General features: G+C 57.2%; 3 protein-coding genes across 10 annotated transcripts; 2 read left to right on the top strand and 1 right to left on the bottom strand.

Annotated features, from left to right (window-relative positions):
• Positions 1 to 182: 182 nt before the first annotated feature.
• plaub (plasminogen activator, urokinase b) lies at positions 183 to 5,149 on the bottom strand. Of its 5 annotated transcripts, XM_061810902.1 has the most exons (12): positions 4,420 to 5,147; positions 4,228 to 4,304; positions 4,092 to 4,155; positions 3,903 to 4,004; positions 3,053 to 3,209; positions 2,321 to 2,412; positions 2,187 to 2,240; positions 2,083 to 2,124; positions 1,805 to 2,000; positions 1,594 to 1,742; positions 1,217 to 1,512; positions 183 to 607 (listed from the first exon to the last, which is right to left on the bottom strand). In XM_061810902.1, exons 2-12 carry the CDS (start codon positions 4,294 to 4,296, stop codon positions 449 to 451), a joined length of 1,380 nt encoding a protein of 459 aa, XP_061666886.1. In that variant the 5' UTR covers positions 4,297 to 4,304; positions 4,420 to 5,147; the 3' UTR covers positions 183 to 448. The 5 variants fall into 5 exon arrangements, with proteins under 5 accessions (XP_061666886.1, XP_061666887.1, XP_061666884.1 ...); XM_061810903.1 differs by lacking the exon at positions 2,083 to 2,124; XM_061810900.1 differs by having other exon boundaries at positions 1,594 to 2,124; positions 4,420 to 5,149.
• Positions 5,150 to 5,239: 90 nt separating this feature from the next.
• LOC133495183 (protein HID1-like) lies at positions 5,240 to 10,795 on the top strand. Of its 4 annotated transcripts, XM_061809524.1 has the most exons (20): positions 5,240 to 5,419; positions 5,901 to 6,050; positions 6,121 to 6,288; positions 6,357 to 6,479; positions 6,811 to 6,941; positions 7,032 to 7,142; positions 7,226 to 7,427; positions 7,506 to 7,565; positions 7,637 to 7,777; positions 7,838 to 8,015; positions 8,184 to 8,335; positions 8,404 to 8,482; positions 8,547 to 8,711; positions 8,788 to 8,997; positions 9,068 to 9,165; positions 9,515 to 9,595; positions 9,892 to 9,983; positions 10,139 to 10,297; positions 10,374 to 10,394; positions 10,668 to 10,795. In XM_061809524.1, coding segments are annotated over exons 1-20 (2,388 nt in total). In that variant the 5' UTR covers positions 5,240 to 5,353; the 3' UTR covers positions 10,669 to 10,795. The 4 variants fall into 4 exon arrangements, with proteins under 4 accessions (XP_061665508.1, XP_061665507.1, XP_061665509.1 ...); XM_061809523.1 differs by lacking the exon at positions 10,668 to 10,795 and having other exon boundaries at positions 10,374 to 10,512; XM_061809526.1 differs by lacking the exon at positions 10,668 to 10,795 and having other exon boundaries at positions 5,242 to 5,419; positions 7,838 to 7,928; positions 10,374 to 10,512.
• Positions 10,796 to 10,943: 148 nt separating this feature from the next.
• trim16 (tripartite motif containing 16) lies at positions 10,944 to 16,733 on the top strand. The gene is made up of 7 exons (XM_061809536.1): positions 10,944 to 11,418; positions 12,535 to 12,863; positions 13,967 to 14,296; positions 14,503 to 14,674; positions 15,571 to 15,666; positions 15,965 to 16,339; positions 16,442 to 16,733. Exons 1-7 carry the CDS (start codon positions 10,944 to 10,946, stop codon positions 16,675 to 16,677), a joined length of 2,013 nt encoding a protein of 670 aa, XP_061665520.1. The 3' UTR covers positions 16,678 to 16,733.
• Positions 16,734 to 16,804: the final 71 nt, after the last annotated feature.

The raw sequence follows: 16,804 nt of genomic DNA, 5'->3' as shown, positions 1-16,804 counted from the left end.
AACGAATCCACTGCAAATGTTCTGTGTGGCAGTTTGGCCAAAGGGAAGCTTCCTTCTTTCCTTTTTTTGGCATTGTTGTTGTCTCGTTAGCTCGTTGCTGCCCCCTGGCGGCCGACTGGTCGAGTCAACCAATGAGCGGCCACGATTCAGCGAAAATTGAAGAGGAAAAAATGGATCTCATGTAGAAAGATGGAATTATATTTTCAATGACGTTCTTTCCTTTCAAGTTGAATGTCCGAACACGAATGTTTTCTACTTCATGAACAACAATTGAATGTTCCAAAATACGTTTTGCAAATATAAATCACGTCACTTGATTGATGAATTTTTTGGAATTGAATTGAGAAAAAATGTAAACATTTAAAAAACAACAACAAACAACAACAACATGAATAGTACAAACTCCCGGTCAAAAATGTGACTTTAAGTCCAAGTTTGCTGAGAAGAATCAGACGCGGGCGTGCTCCCGGATCCAAGCCCGGTAGTTGAGGACTTTGGCGTAGACGCCGGGTCGCCGGTCGCGGGCGCAGCCTTCGCCCCAGCTGATCACGCCCAGCAACAGCATACGCCCGCCCACCGGGCACACCAGGGGACCGCCCGAGTCGCCCTGAACGCAAACACGACACGTTCAGAATGCGGCGCTGCTTTGAGACACGAGTTTCACACGCTCAGAAGTCGAAAGCCTCTCGAATCTTGCCAAAGATCCGTTCCAGACAAAACCGATTTCTGACCAGGAGAAGCGTACGCTGCAATATTTCTACATTTGCAAAACAAAATGAAACACAGACAATGAAGACCCAATTCAACGGAAATTGTGCTGCTCCACCGGGCAGCACACGGATGGACCTGTTTTGTTTGGGGGCGACCTGTCCCCATTTGTTGCAGAACGCTTGGGGGGAAAAGTGAAAAAAATCTCTTTCCACATCTGCGACCATGCGGATTGTTCGGTGTTGTTGTTGTCAATGTGCGTTGCATCACCATTTGTGTTCAAATCTCCGCCACTTCAAAGACGTCCATTTGGATGCCCCACGATAGCGTCATGTGCTAGCGTGAAGGCTTCTTCGCTTGGCGTTTCGTCAGATGGTTTGCGACTCTTTCTTTTAATCTGTTTATTTTTCGTGTTCGGCGCCGGCAAATTTGTATCCCGCGGCGTCAACGCGCAAAACTCGACCAACAGAAAACGGGTAACTCGGGTCACCCGTATCTCGAGGCGCACCTCGCAGGCGTCCCGGCTCCAGTCGGGCCGGCCCGCGCACAGCATGTTGCCGCTGATCTTGTCTCCGTAGTAATCGTCCCGGCGACACACGTCGTCCGCCAGCAGGTCCACGCTGGCCCGCAGCAGGAACTGCGAGTGGTACCACAAGCCGTGCTTCTCCTTGCCGAAACCGGCGATCTCGCAGGTGGAACCCGGCCCGGGGAGCTCGCGGCCCGGCGCCGGCAGGCACGCCGCCCGGACGGCGCGACTCTCCCGGGCGCAGCGACCGTCTTCCTTGGGTTTCAGCTTCATCAGCGCTGCGGGGTCAAAGGTTGCGACGCGGGGCGAGAGACGGAGCGCCGCTAGCTAAAGTTCTTCTCGGCTCGAGAGCAGCTTACCGACGTCGTTGTCGTAGTTTCCGTCTTCGTTGTTGAAGTCGGGGCGCACGACGATTCTGTCCACGCGGAACGTTTGCTCGAGGGCGTCGCTCCGGTTAAGGGCGCTCTTGCCCAGAGCCACCAGGAAGCGGCGCTCTTTGGCGTCGGATCTGCCGGAGAGGAAGAGGCGACGTGGCGCGACGTGGCGCGACGTGGGGTGGGTGCGTCTTACCCGTCGGGGAAGCAGTGAGCGGCGGTCAGGACCCAGCAGCTGGCGATCAAACTCCCGCCGCAGCGGAAGACCTTCTCTTTGGACCTGCCGCGCCAGAAGATGGCCGCCACCCACGGGTGCGACTCCGCCGCCGAAACCGTCCCGCCGACGATTCGCATCTGCTTCCTGCGAGAACGCCGGCCGCACGTCGCCCACGCTGGCCGGTAGGGGTGGGGGGCACAGTGGCGAGACATGCACGCGCAGAGAAACGCACACACGCAGGAGGGGGAGGAGCTTACGTGGTTGGCCGCCATGTGGGGCTGCCAGAGTGACAGGTGGCGCTACAGGAACGCAGATGAGATTTCAGCCAAAAATCAGGGGGGGGGGGGGGGGGGGGGCTTACCCGCTCGGGTGGTGCGTGGGGTCTCGGCGGTCGGCACCATCACGAAAGGTTGGGCTACGGGAGCACAAAGAGCGAGACTTTTCACAAAGACGGAACGGCAGCAGGTGGCGCTACCAGCCGCGAAGTGAACTTACGCGTTCGGCATCGGGGGATGTCGCAATATTCCCAAAGCAGCTGCTGCTCTTTCCACACGTGGCACCACGGACGACGCCTGAAGCGAACGTTCCTGGCGGACGCGGACGCGGCACGCCGCAGTTATTCCGGAACATTCCCTGGTGCACGCGCGCCATCCCGCAACAGCTCCCCCTGGCGGCATCGCCGGCCCGGCCGAGGACACTCGGCTTGCCTTTCGTGTTGTCATATTTTGTTTTCAAATGTTCATTCGGGTAACATTTACATTTGATTATGTAGGTAGGTAGTTTATTTTCCGAAAATTCTGAACTTTTTGCCACGTCACCATTTTTGCTTTGCTCGGATTACGCTTCTTTTGCTCTTTGAAGTATTTTTCCGTCGCTTTCGTCGGACAACAATGGCGTTGTGGTATACTTTGCTTTTCTCTTGCTAACTTGATGTCATTTTTCCATCCATCCCTCCATTTGATCCACGGTCGCACTCGCAATCACACTTTTTTGGGACGTGGGAGGAAAGCGGAGAGAAAAGTCTCGCAGGCAAACTCTCTTGATTTTGAACCGCCGTCCTCACAACTGTGAGCTGCCCGCCCCGCCCCGCTTTTTTTTTTTTTTTTTTTTAATTATCATTTGGGAAGATGCTGCTTTGTGTTTTGGAGCAGTTTCCTGTTGTCCTTGACTTCTTGTGGCACTTGAAAAGCGCCGTTGCCAAGGAAACCAAGAAAGCCTTTTTCAGACCTGCAGTAGTTGTGAGCGCCGGCGTCGACGTCGAGGGTCAGGTAGCGCCGCCTGGTGTCGGCGTCCCAGCGCCGGCACGGGCGGCCGCTCTCCGACTCGGACCGGAAGCCTCGGTAGTAAATCCCGACGCCCTCGTAGCAGTCGGTGACGTCTTTCGCTACGAGGGGAGGGGGCAACGTCAGACTCGAGTCGTTTCTCAGTACAAAAAAAAAAAAATCGCACTCAATATTCTCGCGCTTACGTCAAAACGTAAGCCGACGAGGAATCGAATCTCGCCTCTTTCCATTTTCGACAGCGCTCACGCGGGCGCCGGAGCCCGTCCCGGCGGAAAGGCGGGCTACGCTCCCGAGCGGTCGCCGGTCAGCGGACAGACATTCGCACTGACGCTCACGTCGCGGCCCACCGAGCGGGGATCGTCAGTGACGCGATTGTCATCTCTTTTTTTGCTTCAACTCTATGGATGTCGTGCGGCTCCTTCGGGTGTGCACGGGCCTTGTGGCCACCTGGGGGCAGCATTACACACACAATCAGAAACGGTCGCAGCTTCTCAAGTCATCGAGGTGGTGGTTTGCAGAGGATGAAGAATATATCTGTCTACATGTGTTGCCGTACGGTTTGTGGTCAACTTTCCACATGCCACAAAATTTTTGATGCTATCGTTAGCAAGTTTATCGCATTTTCCACAATGTGTTAGCATCAAAAGCTCAGCTAAGTCGGGTCGCTCTCATCCGGGGGCGCCGGCGCAAAGTTCTAAACGGAACACGTTCAGCCCAGCCGGCGACGCGTAGCACAACCGCACGCAACGGAACTCTCGGGCCCGGTCCCGCTCCGAACTCGACAAAGTTCTCACCGGTTTCGCAGAAGGCGCCCTCGAAAGCGTCGCCGCACAAGCAGAACATGTGCCGGCCCGTCGTCACGCTCGGGACTGACGTTCCTCCGTTTTGACAGATTCCTGCCGACGGATCACGGCACGCTGACTTAACCGCAGCCGGTCGGGCTCATTCCTGCGCCGACGCGTCCCGACTCGACGGCGGCTCACCTGAGCTCCACGACGACGACAGAATCGTCTGCCGACGTGTCCTCCCTTCGTCTGGCCGCCGGGCCTGAGACCACAAAAACGAAGACATTTTCAGGTGAAGCGAGACCACGAGAGGATGCGAGCGCCGGCCGCTTACGCTGGCGCCATTCGCTGATGATGGCCCAAACGCCCACGCCAGGAGGAGCGACGCCACCACCGTCCGCATTGCGTTTGCTGAAGATAGAACGGGGGGGGGGAGCCCCGCCAGGAAGTTGAAGAAGGAGGCGTCGCGCGTGCGCAAAGAAAGAAAAGAAAGAAAGAACGAAAGAAAGGAAGGAAGGAAAGGCACCTTTTGACCCTCACAAACGTGCAAGCGGGTCCACTTTGGATGCAGGACATCCTACAAGACTCGAGCCGCATCTTTTGGGCAACTGTCGGTCTGCTGTAGGACTCAACGTGGTTTTTTTTGTCGTACTGTGGGGAGCTCCAACTACCCAACTTCCCGGAGACACGCGTTCCTTCTTGTGTGTTGTTTCCATACTTGGCCAATAAAGATGATTATGATATATATATTGCGTACATTACACATACGTATATGCAGACCAGGATTCCCCCCCCCCCACACAAACAACGCTCGCCATCTACCTGCTCTGCGATGGGAGTGACGTCACCGCCACGCGGATGAAAGTCAAACAAAAACTTTTGCATCCCGGAAGTTTTCCAGCTGAGTTCCTGCTTGGAGGCTGGTGCTGGATTCACGGCCCGTGGGAATTGAGAGCTTTCGAGATTTTCACGAAGAAGCCTCGTTGAAAGTGATGTGTAACATCTTTAAGTAAGCCTTTTTGTCCTTAACGCACGGGCTCGAATGTGATTGCAGTGTGGAAATGTTGGAGATCCGCCGATGAGGGAACACGCGTGGCATTTGCCGCCAGGAATGGCGAGTGACTTTTCTTCTTCGTGGGTGTGTTTGCGCTCTGTTCGAACACTTGCAGAACCAAAAGCACGAGCCGAAAAATAAAAACGTATCCCTTTGCGAGACACGAGCGGCGGCCTTCCCGCCGAGAGAGAGAGAGAGAGAGAGAGAGAGAGAGAGAGAGAGAGAGAGAGAGAGAGAGAGAGAGAGAGAGAGAAGAGAGAGAGAGAGATGAGAGAGAGAGAGAGAGAGAGAGAGAGAGAGAGAGAAAGCTCTCTCGTGTCCGAGCGGGTCGCGAACGCATCGTCTTCCCCAGCGCACCTGAAGCTGAAGCTGAAGCTGAAGCGGAACCGGTCCGGACCAGCGAGAGATGGGAAGCGGAGACAGCAAAGTTCACTTCAGGAAGGCCGTGATCCAACTCACCAGCGCCGCTCAGGTCAGCCGCGCGGACCGGACCGCGGCGGCTCGCGAAACCGTCGGCGTGCAAACAGATGGTACCAGAACTAATTCCGACAGCGTGCTCGACTAAGTCTTGCGGAAGGTTTTGCCTGGCAACGAGGGTACAAAGTGGTCACCGCGGACTCGGACTCGGACTCGGACTCGAACGCGAACGCGAGAGACGCGGACCCTGCTCACAAAAACGTTTCGTCCAAAGTCTCCGTTTCCACTCACAGTTGAGGACACGTGACTCGACCGTTGATCGGCAACTCTCGTGCGCGTTTCAACTAGTTGATGAATCACATTTGTCTTGTTTTGATTCAACACAACTTTCGCGCAGTTCGACTGAAGACTCAAATATGTCGTCAAGATGTAAAAATGCCAACGTGGTGATTATTCGCCGAAGGCGGAATCGTTCACGGTTGCCGACTCCCCGGAAGCATCCGTGTCCGCTAAGCGAGGTCGCGTGTGCCCCGCAGCCCGTGGAAGCGTCGGACGATGGCTTCTGGGAGCAGTTCTGGGCCGACCCGGCCACCTCGGTCCAGGACATTTTCGCTTTGGTTCCGGCCGCCGAGATCCGAGCGCTGAGGGAGGAGTCGCCGTCCAACCTGGCGACCCTGTGCTACAAGGTGAGCGCGCTCGTGCGGGCGCCATCCCATCGGCGCCGAGTCACGCCACCCTCTTTCCTGCGACGGTCAGGCCGTGGAGAAGTTGGGCCGGGCGGCGCTTCGGGGTTGCCCGTCGGAGCGTGAACGCGCCGCCGTCCTCAACTGCGCCCGTCTGTTGACCCGCGTGCTGCCCTTCATCTACGAGGACGCCGACTGGCGAGGGTTCTTCTGGTCCAGCCTGCCCGGCGCCCAGAACCAGGTACGCCCGGACCCGCCCCCTTTTTTTCCGCCCGTCCGCGCCCGTTGACCCATTCCTGTTGACTTCAGCGTCGCCGCCACGACGACGACGCGGACGGCGGTCGCCCCCTGGCCGAGTCGCTGCTCCTCGCCGTGTCCGACCTTCTCTTCTGTCCCGACTTCTCCGTCCGGAGCCGCAAGCGCGGCGGGCAGGCCAGTCATTTTTGTTTCCCACAATGCAGCTGAGCTCCAGAAGCTCCCGCGTTAAGCCCTCGTCGTTTGCTAAACGACCGCGTTTGACTAGCGGGTGCGGAAGCGCGACAGCTTGAGTAAACACGGCGAGAGCCCACGAGGGGCGGCGCTGGCTGCGTCCCGCCCGGTTCAACTGGAAAAACGTCCGCCTTCAGATTTTCCTCACATATTCCAGAAGATGACCGACGGACGGGCACGCACCGTTTCCGTCATTTCCGTTTACGCAGAACCTCCCGAGCGGACGCAGCAAACATTTGTAGTGTCGGCGCCGACTTTGCCGTCTCCGCCGCAGGAAGACGTCCCGGTCCCGGTCACGTACACGGAGACTGAGACTGAGACGGTGGACAGCTGCGAGTTGATCTGGGAGGCGGGCGTGGGTTTCGCCCCGTCGCCTCCGCCCAACTCGGTCTACGACGGCAACAGGTGAGGGAGGCCCCGCCCTCGTCTCGTCTCGTCTCGTCGGGCGTCCGCTTTGTCGTCGCTGACTGACCTGGTCGCTTGTGCGCGCGGGAGGGCGGAGCTTCTCAAGCTGCTGCTGACGTGCTTCTCGGAGGTTCTCTACCAGCCGCCCGGCGACCACCGCGCCAACCCCTGGGTGCTCTTCTTCTGCTCCGCGGCCAACAGGTACCGTTTCAGCAGTTCCGTCGTGTAGGTGAGCGAGCGTCTGCGTAACGCGTAGGCGGGTGCGCGGCGGCGGGGGAGCGCAGACACGCCCTCCCTCTCTTCACGTCGCTGTTGAACGTGGTGTGCGCCTACGACCCTTCGGGCTCCGGCTTCCCCTACGACCACCTGCTGTTGTCGGACCGGCGGCAGATCCTGGCGGAACAAGCGCTGCAGGTTCTCGTTGTCAGTTTGGAGCAGCCCGACGTCCTCCGCCCTTCGACGGCCTCAGCGGAGGACGAGACCAGTGTGAGGAACGCAGCCAAAGTTTTTCTTCTTTTATCGGGTGAGCTGAAGGCGGTTTTGACGCCTTCTCGTCCTCTGCAGTCCGGCCAAAATCCCGAGAACCAGTTTGTCAACTTCCTGTCCAGGATCCACCGAGAAGAGGTGAGGTTGGTGTGACGTGACCGTGAATTTGCTTTGAGTTTTTTTTTTTTTTCAGTTTCTTTTCTTTTCAGGACTTGAGCTTCATCCTGAAAGGTCTGATCCGGCTCCTCAACAACCCCCTGGTGCAGACCTACCTGCCAAACTCTGCCAAGAAGATCTCCTTCCACCAGGAGCTCCTCCTCCTGTTCTGGAAGCTCTGCGACTTCAACAAGGTGAGCGAGCGCGAGCCCGCACGTTTCGCGCCACCGCTAATGGCGGCGACGCGTTTGCAGAAATTCCTCTACTTCGTGCTGAAGAGCAGCGACGTGCTGGACGTGCTGGTGCCCATCCTGTTTTTCCTCAACGAAGCCCGCGCCGACCCGTGTGAGTGGAAGAACGCCGACCGACCCGACTCAAACGTCTCCCGCAGACCAACGTGGAGCTCTCGACAACACTTGACTTCGGTTGAAGGCGCGCAGACTCGCCGCGTAGCACTTTGAGCACACGCACGCACGCACGCACGGTTTATGGCGCGAGGAACCGGCCGAGATTTATTTCAGGATTACGACGACCGCTTGAATCCACACATCTCTTGAGTCTGGCGCAGGAAGTGTAAAGTACGCCGTGTGAAAGTTGCAGCTGGCGTGGGGCTGGTCCACATGGGCGTCTTCATCCTGCTGCTGCTGAGCGGCGAGAGGAACTTTGGCGTGCGCCTCAACAAACCCTTCGCCCCGCGCGCCCCCATGGACGTCCCCGTCTTCAGCGGGACCCACGCCGACCTGCTGCTCGTGGTAACGTTGCCGGCCGGCGCCGCACGGGGAACCGACGTGGCTTTGACCGCTTTGCGCCCCCCCCCCAGATCTTCCACAGGATGATGACCTGCGGACATCGTCGTCTGCGGCCGCTCTTTGACTGTCTGCTCACCGTCGTCGTCAACGGTGAGCGTCCGCCGGCCGTCCGTCGCCTCTTCCGTTGTAGTCACGTTGTGCGGGTCGGCTGTAGTTTCTCCGTACCTGAAGAGTTTGTCCATGGTGTCGGCCAACAAGCTTCTGCACCTTCTGGAGGTTTTCTCCCCGCCCTGGTTCCTGTTCTCCGCGCCGCGCAACCACCAGCTGGTCTTCTTCCTGCTGGAGGTCTTCAACAACATCATCCAGTACCAGTTTGACGGTAGGCGGACCCTCGAAACCTCCTCAGCGTACTGAGGCCAAAGCGGCGCAGACCCCCGACCTGCTGCGTCTCGCAGGAAACAGCAACCTGGTGTACTCCCTGATCCGGAGGAGGAACCTTTTCCAGCAGCTGGCCAACCTCCGGGCCGACGCGGCGTCCATCCGCAAGGCTCTTCTCTACGAGACCGAGCAGAAGAAGAAAAAGAAGGCCGGCCCTTCGCAGAGCGACACGGACGACGCGGATTCCCGCTCCGGACCGAGCTGGCCCGGCGCCCCGCCGGGTCCAGGTGGGGTCCGTCGTCCTGTGACTTTTGCTGCGTTTGGCCTTCGCGTTGGCGTCACCTCCTCCGCTTTCAGGGTTCAGCAAAATCGCCCAGAAGTCCCGAGTGGGCCACGGGGGCGCCACGGCCGCGGACCCCCCGCCGACCGCCGCCCACACCGAGGGGGAGAACGAGGTGCGCGCCTGTGCCCCCGATAGTCTTCCCTATGTCACTCCAAAGGGATTTGCGCGGAGCGGGGCCCGATCGTTCTTGGGATGGCGGGAACGATGAGTGTTTCCCAATACGGAGCGTGAGGATTTGTACGTCGCGGAGGCACTTTTGTCCCTAAAAATGTTCATCATAAAAATATGGTCACGATGGGAAGAAAGCAAACTAAAACTTCAGTTTGGGTGATCTTGGGAGACGTACAGAGAGAAACGGTCCACTCGCCCCACATTCCAGCAGTTCTCCACACTAGGAAGGGATTGGCAAACAGTCCAAGTCTTAAGTAAGACGTTCATTTTCCGATTTCTTCTCCACCCAGACGGAGACGGAGAGCAAAGCTGCAACCGGGCTTGCCGGCACCCCTTCGGCTCCGGGGCCCTGGACTGCCTCCCCGGACTGGGTCAGTCTCGGTTTTTCCGTCCTCGCTTTGTGCTTTTCCGAGGCGGCGTCTGCACGGCCGCTTGGGGAAGAGCAGCCGTCGTCCACGAGACTTGATTGTATTAAGTAATGCATATTTGGGCGGCTCTAAATCGCCCCCAGTTGTGATCGTGAGAGCAAACGGTCGTCTGTTTCTATGTGGCCGGCGACCGGTCGAGGGCGTGTGGCTGGCTGTCGCCGCGACCCTTGTGAGGATAAGCGGCTCACAGGACGGACAGATAGCCCGATCTAACTGCCGGCGCCGTGTCGTGATTTCAGGTGTCGTCGTGGAAGTCCAAACTTCCTCTGCAGACCATCATGCGACTTCTGCAGGTTCTGGTCCCTCAGGTGGAGAAGATCTGCATCGACAAGTGAGAAATCCAAAGCGGTTTTTGTTTCTGCGGCCTCGGACGGAGGTTTGGCTCCCTCCCGGCGACTTTGCCGACGCGAGGGCTCGCTGACGCCTTTGGGGCGGGTTTCGCTATTGGATCTCAGGGCCTCCGTGTCGCCCGTCCTTTTCCCTCAGGGCTCTGACCGACGAGTCCGAAATCCTCAAGTTCCTCCGACGCGGGACTCTGGTGGGCCTCCTGCCCGTGCCGCATCCCATCCTGATCCGCAAGTACCAGGCCAACGCCGCCACGTCCTCGTGGTTCCGCACGTACGCGTGGGGCGTCGTCTACTTGCGGTGAGTCTCCGACGGGCGCGTCGGCCGCGTCGGGCCCGCGCCGGGTGTCACTTGTGGCTTTTTCTCGTCGCCGTAGCAACCTGGATCCTCCCATCTGGTACGACACCGACATCCGACTCTTTGACATCCAAAGGATTTAAGGAGCTTTTTGGTTTTTTAGTTTGAGAAAACATCGTCTTCATCTTTTTTGTCTCGGCGTGTCGGCTCCCTGGCAGGAAATCCAATCAATAAAATGTCGTGCGATTAAAAACACGTCGTCAGTCCGTGTCGGGAAGGAACACACAAAAGTAACTTTGTGGCGTATAACTGCAAAATAATGTCAGTTCGCTGTAAACCTTGAAAATGGACACAATACGTATCATTGTTTCAGAGGACGGCCGGTTAGAGCGTCTGCCTCTACAGCTGTGTGGGGACCGGGGTTCAAATCCCGACCCGTGCGGAGTTTGCACGTTCTCCCCGCGGCCGTGCGGCTTTTTCCCGCCGCACCCCAAACGCGTGAACGCCGAAGACTCGAAATTGCCCGGAGGTGCGAATGTGAGTTCCCGCGTGCCCTTGCGATTGGTCGGCGACCGGTTCTGGGTGTCCCGGAGTCAGATGGAATAGTCGCCAGCGCCGGCGTGAAGTTAAGCGAAACGCCAAAGAGAGAATGAATGAATACAAAAGACGGGGAAAAAAAAATAAAATAAATAATAATAATTTGGTGAGGCAAAGCCAACGATTGTTGTTGTTTGGCCTATGGCGATATGACGTCACCGACGAAGAAGGCCTGCCGGGCGCGGCTCGAGCAGGAAGTCGAATCGTTGGTGGGCGCGGCCTCGCGGAGGTGACCCCGTCCCCGCGCACCCGAGCGCAGGAATGCGAGTGGAATCTTCTCAGCTGGCTGCCGAAAGAGGAGCCGTCCACGAAACTGACTCGTCCGAGGTGTGGCCGGGACTCGCTCTCTCGCTCGTCGCGTGCGAGGAAGGAAAGCGGCACAAGCGCTGCGGGCGACATGGACAAGGCTTCGGATCCAGATCCAGATCCAGATGGGTCCCAGCAGGAGGACGCCGCCCCCGGAGGAGAGCCTGAAGGAAGCCCCGAGGGACGCCCCCGAGCCCGAGAAGCTCCCGACAAGGACTCGGGTGAGGAAAACGGGACTGTGCGTTTTGTCCGTACTCTTCGTATCAAGCTTTAGGTCCTTGTACACTGCAACACTCTTTTTGGACCCAGTACTGGGTCCACAACTCCCATCTTATTCCTGTTATGAGCATGTTTGGGCAACTCTTCTGCGGACCGGTAGGACAACTTTGGCGTTCTAGCGCGACGACTCCGTCGTACTCGTGACACCCCGCCGGTAGATAGAACGCAACCCTTTCACTGATAGGACTCGTAGTCGCGCACAGTTGTCAGTGAGTTCACTTTTGCCGCATTATGAAAATGTACCCCGGAAGCTGTTTTACCAGTCAATTGTCTCACTAGTGACGACGTACAGGTACAATCGTGGAATTAAAGTTCTTTCAGCATGTATTCAACGTGCTACTAGTGCGGTCGTACAAGAGAGTACAAAGGATGCACTAGAACGTAGACGTTACGCCGGATAGCAGGGATATGGCATCAACAATTTTCACACCTTGTAGAACAAAGACGGATGAGACATTTTTCCGCTGGTAGTGCCACTTTTGGGCTACTAGTCCAGAAATCAACCCAACTAGTGAGCTACCATGTTGTACTAGTAATACTCCTAGAGATGGGGTTACCAAATCCTAACCCTAAGCCCCACTGCGTGGCATGTATCTCTCACACTAGTAGCTTCTTTTGAAGGCAGTGCAGCAAATACTCACACAAAAAGTGTACTACTATGTCTATGTGAGACAGTTGAGTGGACTCGTAGAATGGCTGTTACTCTTGTTGTGGTGTTTTTGTCCCCGCTGAATGGCATTTCTGCAGACGAGTAGGACGACTGAATGCTACTAGTCAGACGCAAACATCTGGGGTCCAGGAAGCTACCAGTGCACCACACGTGCCTACTAGTGGAGCCCAGTCGTGTTTCTTCTCTTGAGTTGGATTGCATACTAGTAGTGGAGCCAAGATGTTGTATTTGTGTGGCCTCGTCGTGCTGATTTGGCTTACTAGCGAGGACAAAGCGTACCAGTGTGGTGGACAATAGTATTTGAGCGTCGATTGGCCGTCTTGTAGTTACACTTCATTCTTCCTGGCACTAGTGGGATCTCGACTAACGCCAGGCAGTGTTTCGGCAGAGGCGGCGCGCGAGGGGGTTTCGGCCGAGGACGCGGTGGTGTGCGACTCCTGCATGGAGAGCCCGCGGCCGGCGCTCAAGTCCTGCCTGACGTGTTTGGTGTCGTACTGCGAGGCGCACTTGCGTCCTCACCTGGAGAACGCCAAGTTCCACAACCACCGGCTGGTGGAGCCGCTGCGCGACATCGAGAGGCGGACCTGCGAGATCCACAAGCGCCCCCTGGAGCTCTTCTGCGACGCCGACGCCTGCTGCCTGTGCCGGGACTGCGTGGGCGAAGACCACCGCGGCCACCGCACCGCCGGCGTCGCCGAGGCGCGCCGTCGCGTGGAGGTGAGTCGCCTGCGGAACGGCGGAGGCCGGTCAACGAGGGGCGCCGGGGCGCCGCGCAGCAAAGGGCAGCTGCGATATCGAAACAGCAAAATGTTTGACCAGACCGTATCGTATCTGCTAACCAAGGTCCACCAGCTTTATGCTAACATACGAGGGGAAATTGTATCGACAGGCTAACAGAGATTAGCGGCCACGCAGCACTAATAAGTTATTTCAACGATACAGAAATCGAGCATCAAAATCAACTGAGCGGCAGATTGACGGGGGCGACGACCAACACTCAAATTTTGTTGGGGACCTTTTCTGCCTCTTCTTCTTGCTGCATGTTTTCCAGTCGCGCTCAGCGCCGCCCGGCATGTTGTGGCTCCACGTGGTACTGCGCCCACTCGAAATTTGGGTTTGACTGCAAAAAAACAAACAAACAAACAAAAGTTTGCTTAAAAAATGTGCAATTTAGTATATGCGGTGGAAAAAGCGACACAGACTCAATAAAATATGTGCGGTACTTGTTAAAATTCAATTATGCAGTGAATAAACGAACAAGAACAAAAAGAAGAGAAAGAATCTGAGTACAAGTTGACGGTCGGATTGTTACTTTGATTGATTTATTGATAAATTGATTGAGTCGTTGTTTGATTGTTAGCTTGCGTAAGTGCTCAGTGAGCAGAAGCTTCCGGTGACGCAATCCCGCAACTGACCCGACCACATCAAACTTCGGCTATCTGCGCTTATGAACGGTCGCCGACAGCGGCGGCGGCGGCGGCGGCACCAGCAGCAGCGGCAACGACAAGAACAAGATTCTGTCCCGGGATTGTTTGCTCGACAAACGTGTGTCAAACGTTCACTTTCAAGTTTTGTTTTGCCTTAGAGTGGACGAGCCACACCAGTTGGCAGTTGCGCCGCTAAGCACTGCTCAAAAAGAAATATACAAACGAAAGAAGCCCACTGAGCAAAGAAGGCTAAAACGAGAAAACCTGACGCCGTGATGAGTGCTGGATTTTCCCGGGCGGACCTCGGCAAAATCCCGGCACGGCTTCGGGCTTCCAGCTGGACGCCTGCGATTCCCGCCGGCGGGTGAAAAGCTGTTTTTTTGCGCTCCTCAGAGGGAGCTGCAGGTCAAACGCGGCGAGATGACCAAGACGGCCACGGCGGCGGAGAACGCCATCGACAAGCTGCAGCTCAACGCCGTGTCCATCCAGCGCTCGGTCAGCGAGGTCCGCGCCGTCATCCGGGCCCAGCTGGAGCGGCTGCGGGCGGCCGTGGAGAAGGCCGAGACGGAGGTGGGCGAGATCCTGGAGGCCGAGGAGAAGCGGGCCCTCGGGCAGGCCGAGGGCATCCGGGCCCACCTGGAGCAGAGGTGCGCCGAGCTCAAGAGGGCGCAGGCGCAGGTGGACAGGATCTCGCGCAACAAGAACCACGTGGACTTCCTGCAGGTAGCTCGGCGACATTTGCGCCTCTGACATTCGGAATCGGCTTCACGACGGTCACTCGGAAAAAAAACCAAAGAGTCCAGAATCATTTTGGGTTTGGTCCGGCAACAGGCTGCTCCTGTAGGCCACTTCCAAGGAGAACAGATCGTCCCGCCACGCCGTGCCATATTCCTACTTGGCTGCGTTCTGAAAAATGAATTTCCATCCAGGAGTATTCCGAGTGGAAGAAGGAAGCGTCCGACACTTCCTTGCCGGGCGTCTACATCGGACTGATGGATCGCCTCAACTCGGTCGGCCGCGTGATCGCCGACGCCACGCAGGAGTTGTGCGCCGCGCTGGCCGCGTCCTACGTGGAGAAGGTCCGGGAGACGTGCAACACCGGTGAGAGCTTTGCAACCCGTCCCGACCGCGTGTTTTGATCGTCTGGGCTCTCCGTTAGCCGTGGCCGTTATTAGCCGTCGTTCGATTCGTCGCTTGTGATGACTGCGCGGGCCTCCGTTGCCTCATTTCCACCTCCCGGACGACTTGGACGGGACATTTTGGCAGCTGACTACATCTGCCGTCCCTCCTTTGGGATTTTGAATGCTTCTGAATGCGATTGACTCGATCCCGACTCCTGGAAATGTTCTGCTCCGTTCGGGTCCTCGATAAACGTTTCCCCATCTCCCGTTCTGAGATGAAGCAGGCGTGTTCTCGCAAGTGCGGAATGTTCCGCCTGCGTGTCACGGGCGGGGCCGAAGAAGCGCCCGACCTCAGAACTTTTTGCCAATATTTCTTTGCCAGATTGTCGGTCGTCGGCGAAGCTCGAACGTAGGCGGGTGGACTCAAGACCGGAACTCGGACTTGAGTCCCAGTCGCGATATTTCGTCAATGCTGAGTCACGACTTGGTACCTTTGCAAAAAAAAAAAAAAAAAATTGGGTTCCTTCCAATTAGAAAACAAATAGCCGCTATCCAATCGGGCCGAGCCTGACTAACGATCGATGAAAAATCCCGACGATGGCATCGCACGAGCTCCGAATGTTCTGTTGGGTCGTAGAAAAGTGACTCTTCTGTTTGTTCGTATGTTCAAACGTTACAATAATTTGTTGCTTGGTGAGCTTTAAAAATGATGAAAATGAAAAATCTCCCAACAGCAGCTCCGCCCTGGAAATTTTTTCACTGTCATCATTTGCAAAAAGAAAAAAAAAAAACTTGCTTCGGGGACGTGGCGACGTGACGGCGCAAAATCAGGGTCAAAGGTCGAGGCCGGCAAATGCGTGTGCGCTTCCTTTTCAGACAAGATGGGCATCAAGACCACGGTCCAGGCCATGGTCGCCGCCAACCACGACGCCGGCGTTCCCGAGCCGGTCACGCGGGACGACTTCCTCAAATGTAAGTCGAGCAACAAACTCAAACGCGAGCGCCGGGCGTCAAACGTCGGACAAAGGGCCAGAAGCCAAAGACGAACGTCGGGCCGGAACCGGCCGAGGTTCTGCTTTCCCCCGGAGGGCCGCCGTCAAATATTCAAAGTGTAAAAAGAGACGGCTCAACTTCCCTCCCCCCTCGTCAGAATGCGCGCAGGTGACATTTTGGCACTTTGACGAGGCGGCAACTGCCGCCGCCAGTGGGCACCGGTAGCACTTCAAAGAGCCACGAAAATGCCGCTGACGCTTGTCGCTTCGGCCCGCAGACGGCGCGCAGGTGAGTTTCGACGCGGACACGGCTCACGTCTTCCTGCGTCTGACCGAAGACAACCGCAAGGTGACCAACACCACGCCCTGGCAGCACCCCTACCCGGACCTCCCCGAGCGCTTCCAGGACTGGCGGCAGGTGCTGGCCGCCGAAAGTTTCTACCTGGGCCGCCATTACTTCGAGGCGGACATCGGCGGCGAGGGCACGCACGTGGGCCTCACCTACAAGAGCATCCGGCGCAAGGGCGGCGACAGCGGCGGCTGCATCGCCGGCAACGACCGCTCCTGGTGCCTGCACTGGAACGGGCGCGCCTTCTCCGCCTGGCACAGCGGCGTGGAGACGCCCCTCAGCGTGGGCAAGTTCACGCGCGTGGGTGGGTATGGAAAGGGATCTTCAAATCGATCGCTCTCTACGATGAGTTCCGGGCCAAAAGGGTCCATTTGCTTGCTCCTCCGTTCCGTCTTGTTTTGGGCAGGCGTGTACGTGGACTCCACCCGGGGCCTCCTGGCCTTCTACGGCGTGGACCGAGCCATGACGCTGATCCACCGCTACGAGGCCGAGTTCCTGGAGCCGCTTTATCCCGCCTTCTGGTTGTCCAAGAAGGAGAACGTGGTGGTTCTGGTGCCGCCCGGGGAGCCCTTGCCCCTCAGGAGCCCCTCTCCCCCCTCGTCCCCGCTGAACGCCGACCCCCCCCCCCCCCCCCCGCCGTAAAAGCCGGGCGGAAATGAACTCACATTAAAAAGTTGACACTCCCAAATGGATCTTTGGATTTTTCTTTTAGCAAAACAACTTTTTAGGAATACCAAAAAAAAAAAAAAAAAACCCCAAAAAGATTCAG

This window comes from Syngnathoides biaculeatus, chromosome 22 (assembly GCF_019802595.1).
Source record: "Syngnathoides biaculeatus isolate LvHL_M chromosome 22, ASM1980259v1, whole genome shotgun sequence".
NCBI lineage: Eukaryota > Metazoa > Chordata > Actinopteri > Syngnathiformes > Syngnathidae > Syngnathoides > Syngnathoides biaculeatus.
The sequence above is the reverse complement of the archived record's forward strand: the minus strand, read 5'-3'. Positions and strand labels throughout refer to the sequence as shown.

Bases quoted from the DNA above. Each gene is read 5' to 3' on its own strand.
- plaub (XM_061810900.1), bottom strand. From the start codon at position 4,296: ATGCGGACGGTGGTGGCGTCGCTCCTCCTGGCGTGGGCGTTTGGGCCA. The intron at 4,156-4,227 runs GTAAGCGGCCGG...TTGTGGTCTCAG, and splicing joins CATCAGCGAATGGCGCCAGC to GCCCGGCGGCCAGACGAAGG. The intron at 608-1,216 runs GTGCGCCTCGAG...GTTTGCGTTCAG, and splicing joins GGAGCCGGGACGCCTGCGAG to GGCGACTCGGGCGGTCCCCT.
- LOC133495183 (XM_061809523.1), top strand. From the start codon at position 5,354: ATGGGAAGCGGAGACAGCAAAGTTCACTTCAGGAAGGCCGTGATCCAA. The intron at 6,942-7,031 runs GTGAGGGAGGCC...TGCGCGCGGGAG, and splicing joins TCGGTCTACGACGGCAACAG to GGCGGAGCTTCTCAAGCTGC. The intron at 9,596-9,891 runs GTCAGTCTCGGT...TCGTGATTTCAG, and splicing joins GGACTGCCTCCCCGGACTGG to GTGTCGTCGTGGAAGTCCAA.
- trim16 (XM_061809536.1), top strand. From the start codon at position 10,944: ATGAATGAATACAAAAGACGGGGAAAAAAAAATAAAATAAATAATAAT. The intron at 12,864-13,966 runs GTGAGTCGCCTG...TGCGCTCCTCAG, and splicing joins AGGCGCGCCGTCGCGTGGAG to AGGGAGCTGCAGGTCAAACG. The intron at 16,340-16,441 runs GTGGGTATGGAA...TGTTTTGGGCAG, and splicing joins GGGCAAGTTCACGCGCGTGG to GCGTGTACGTGGACTCCACC.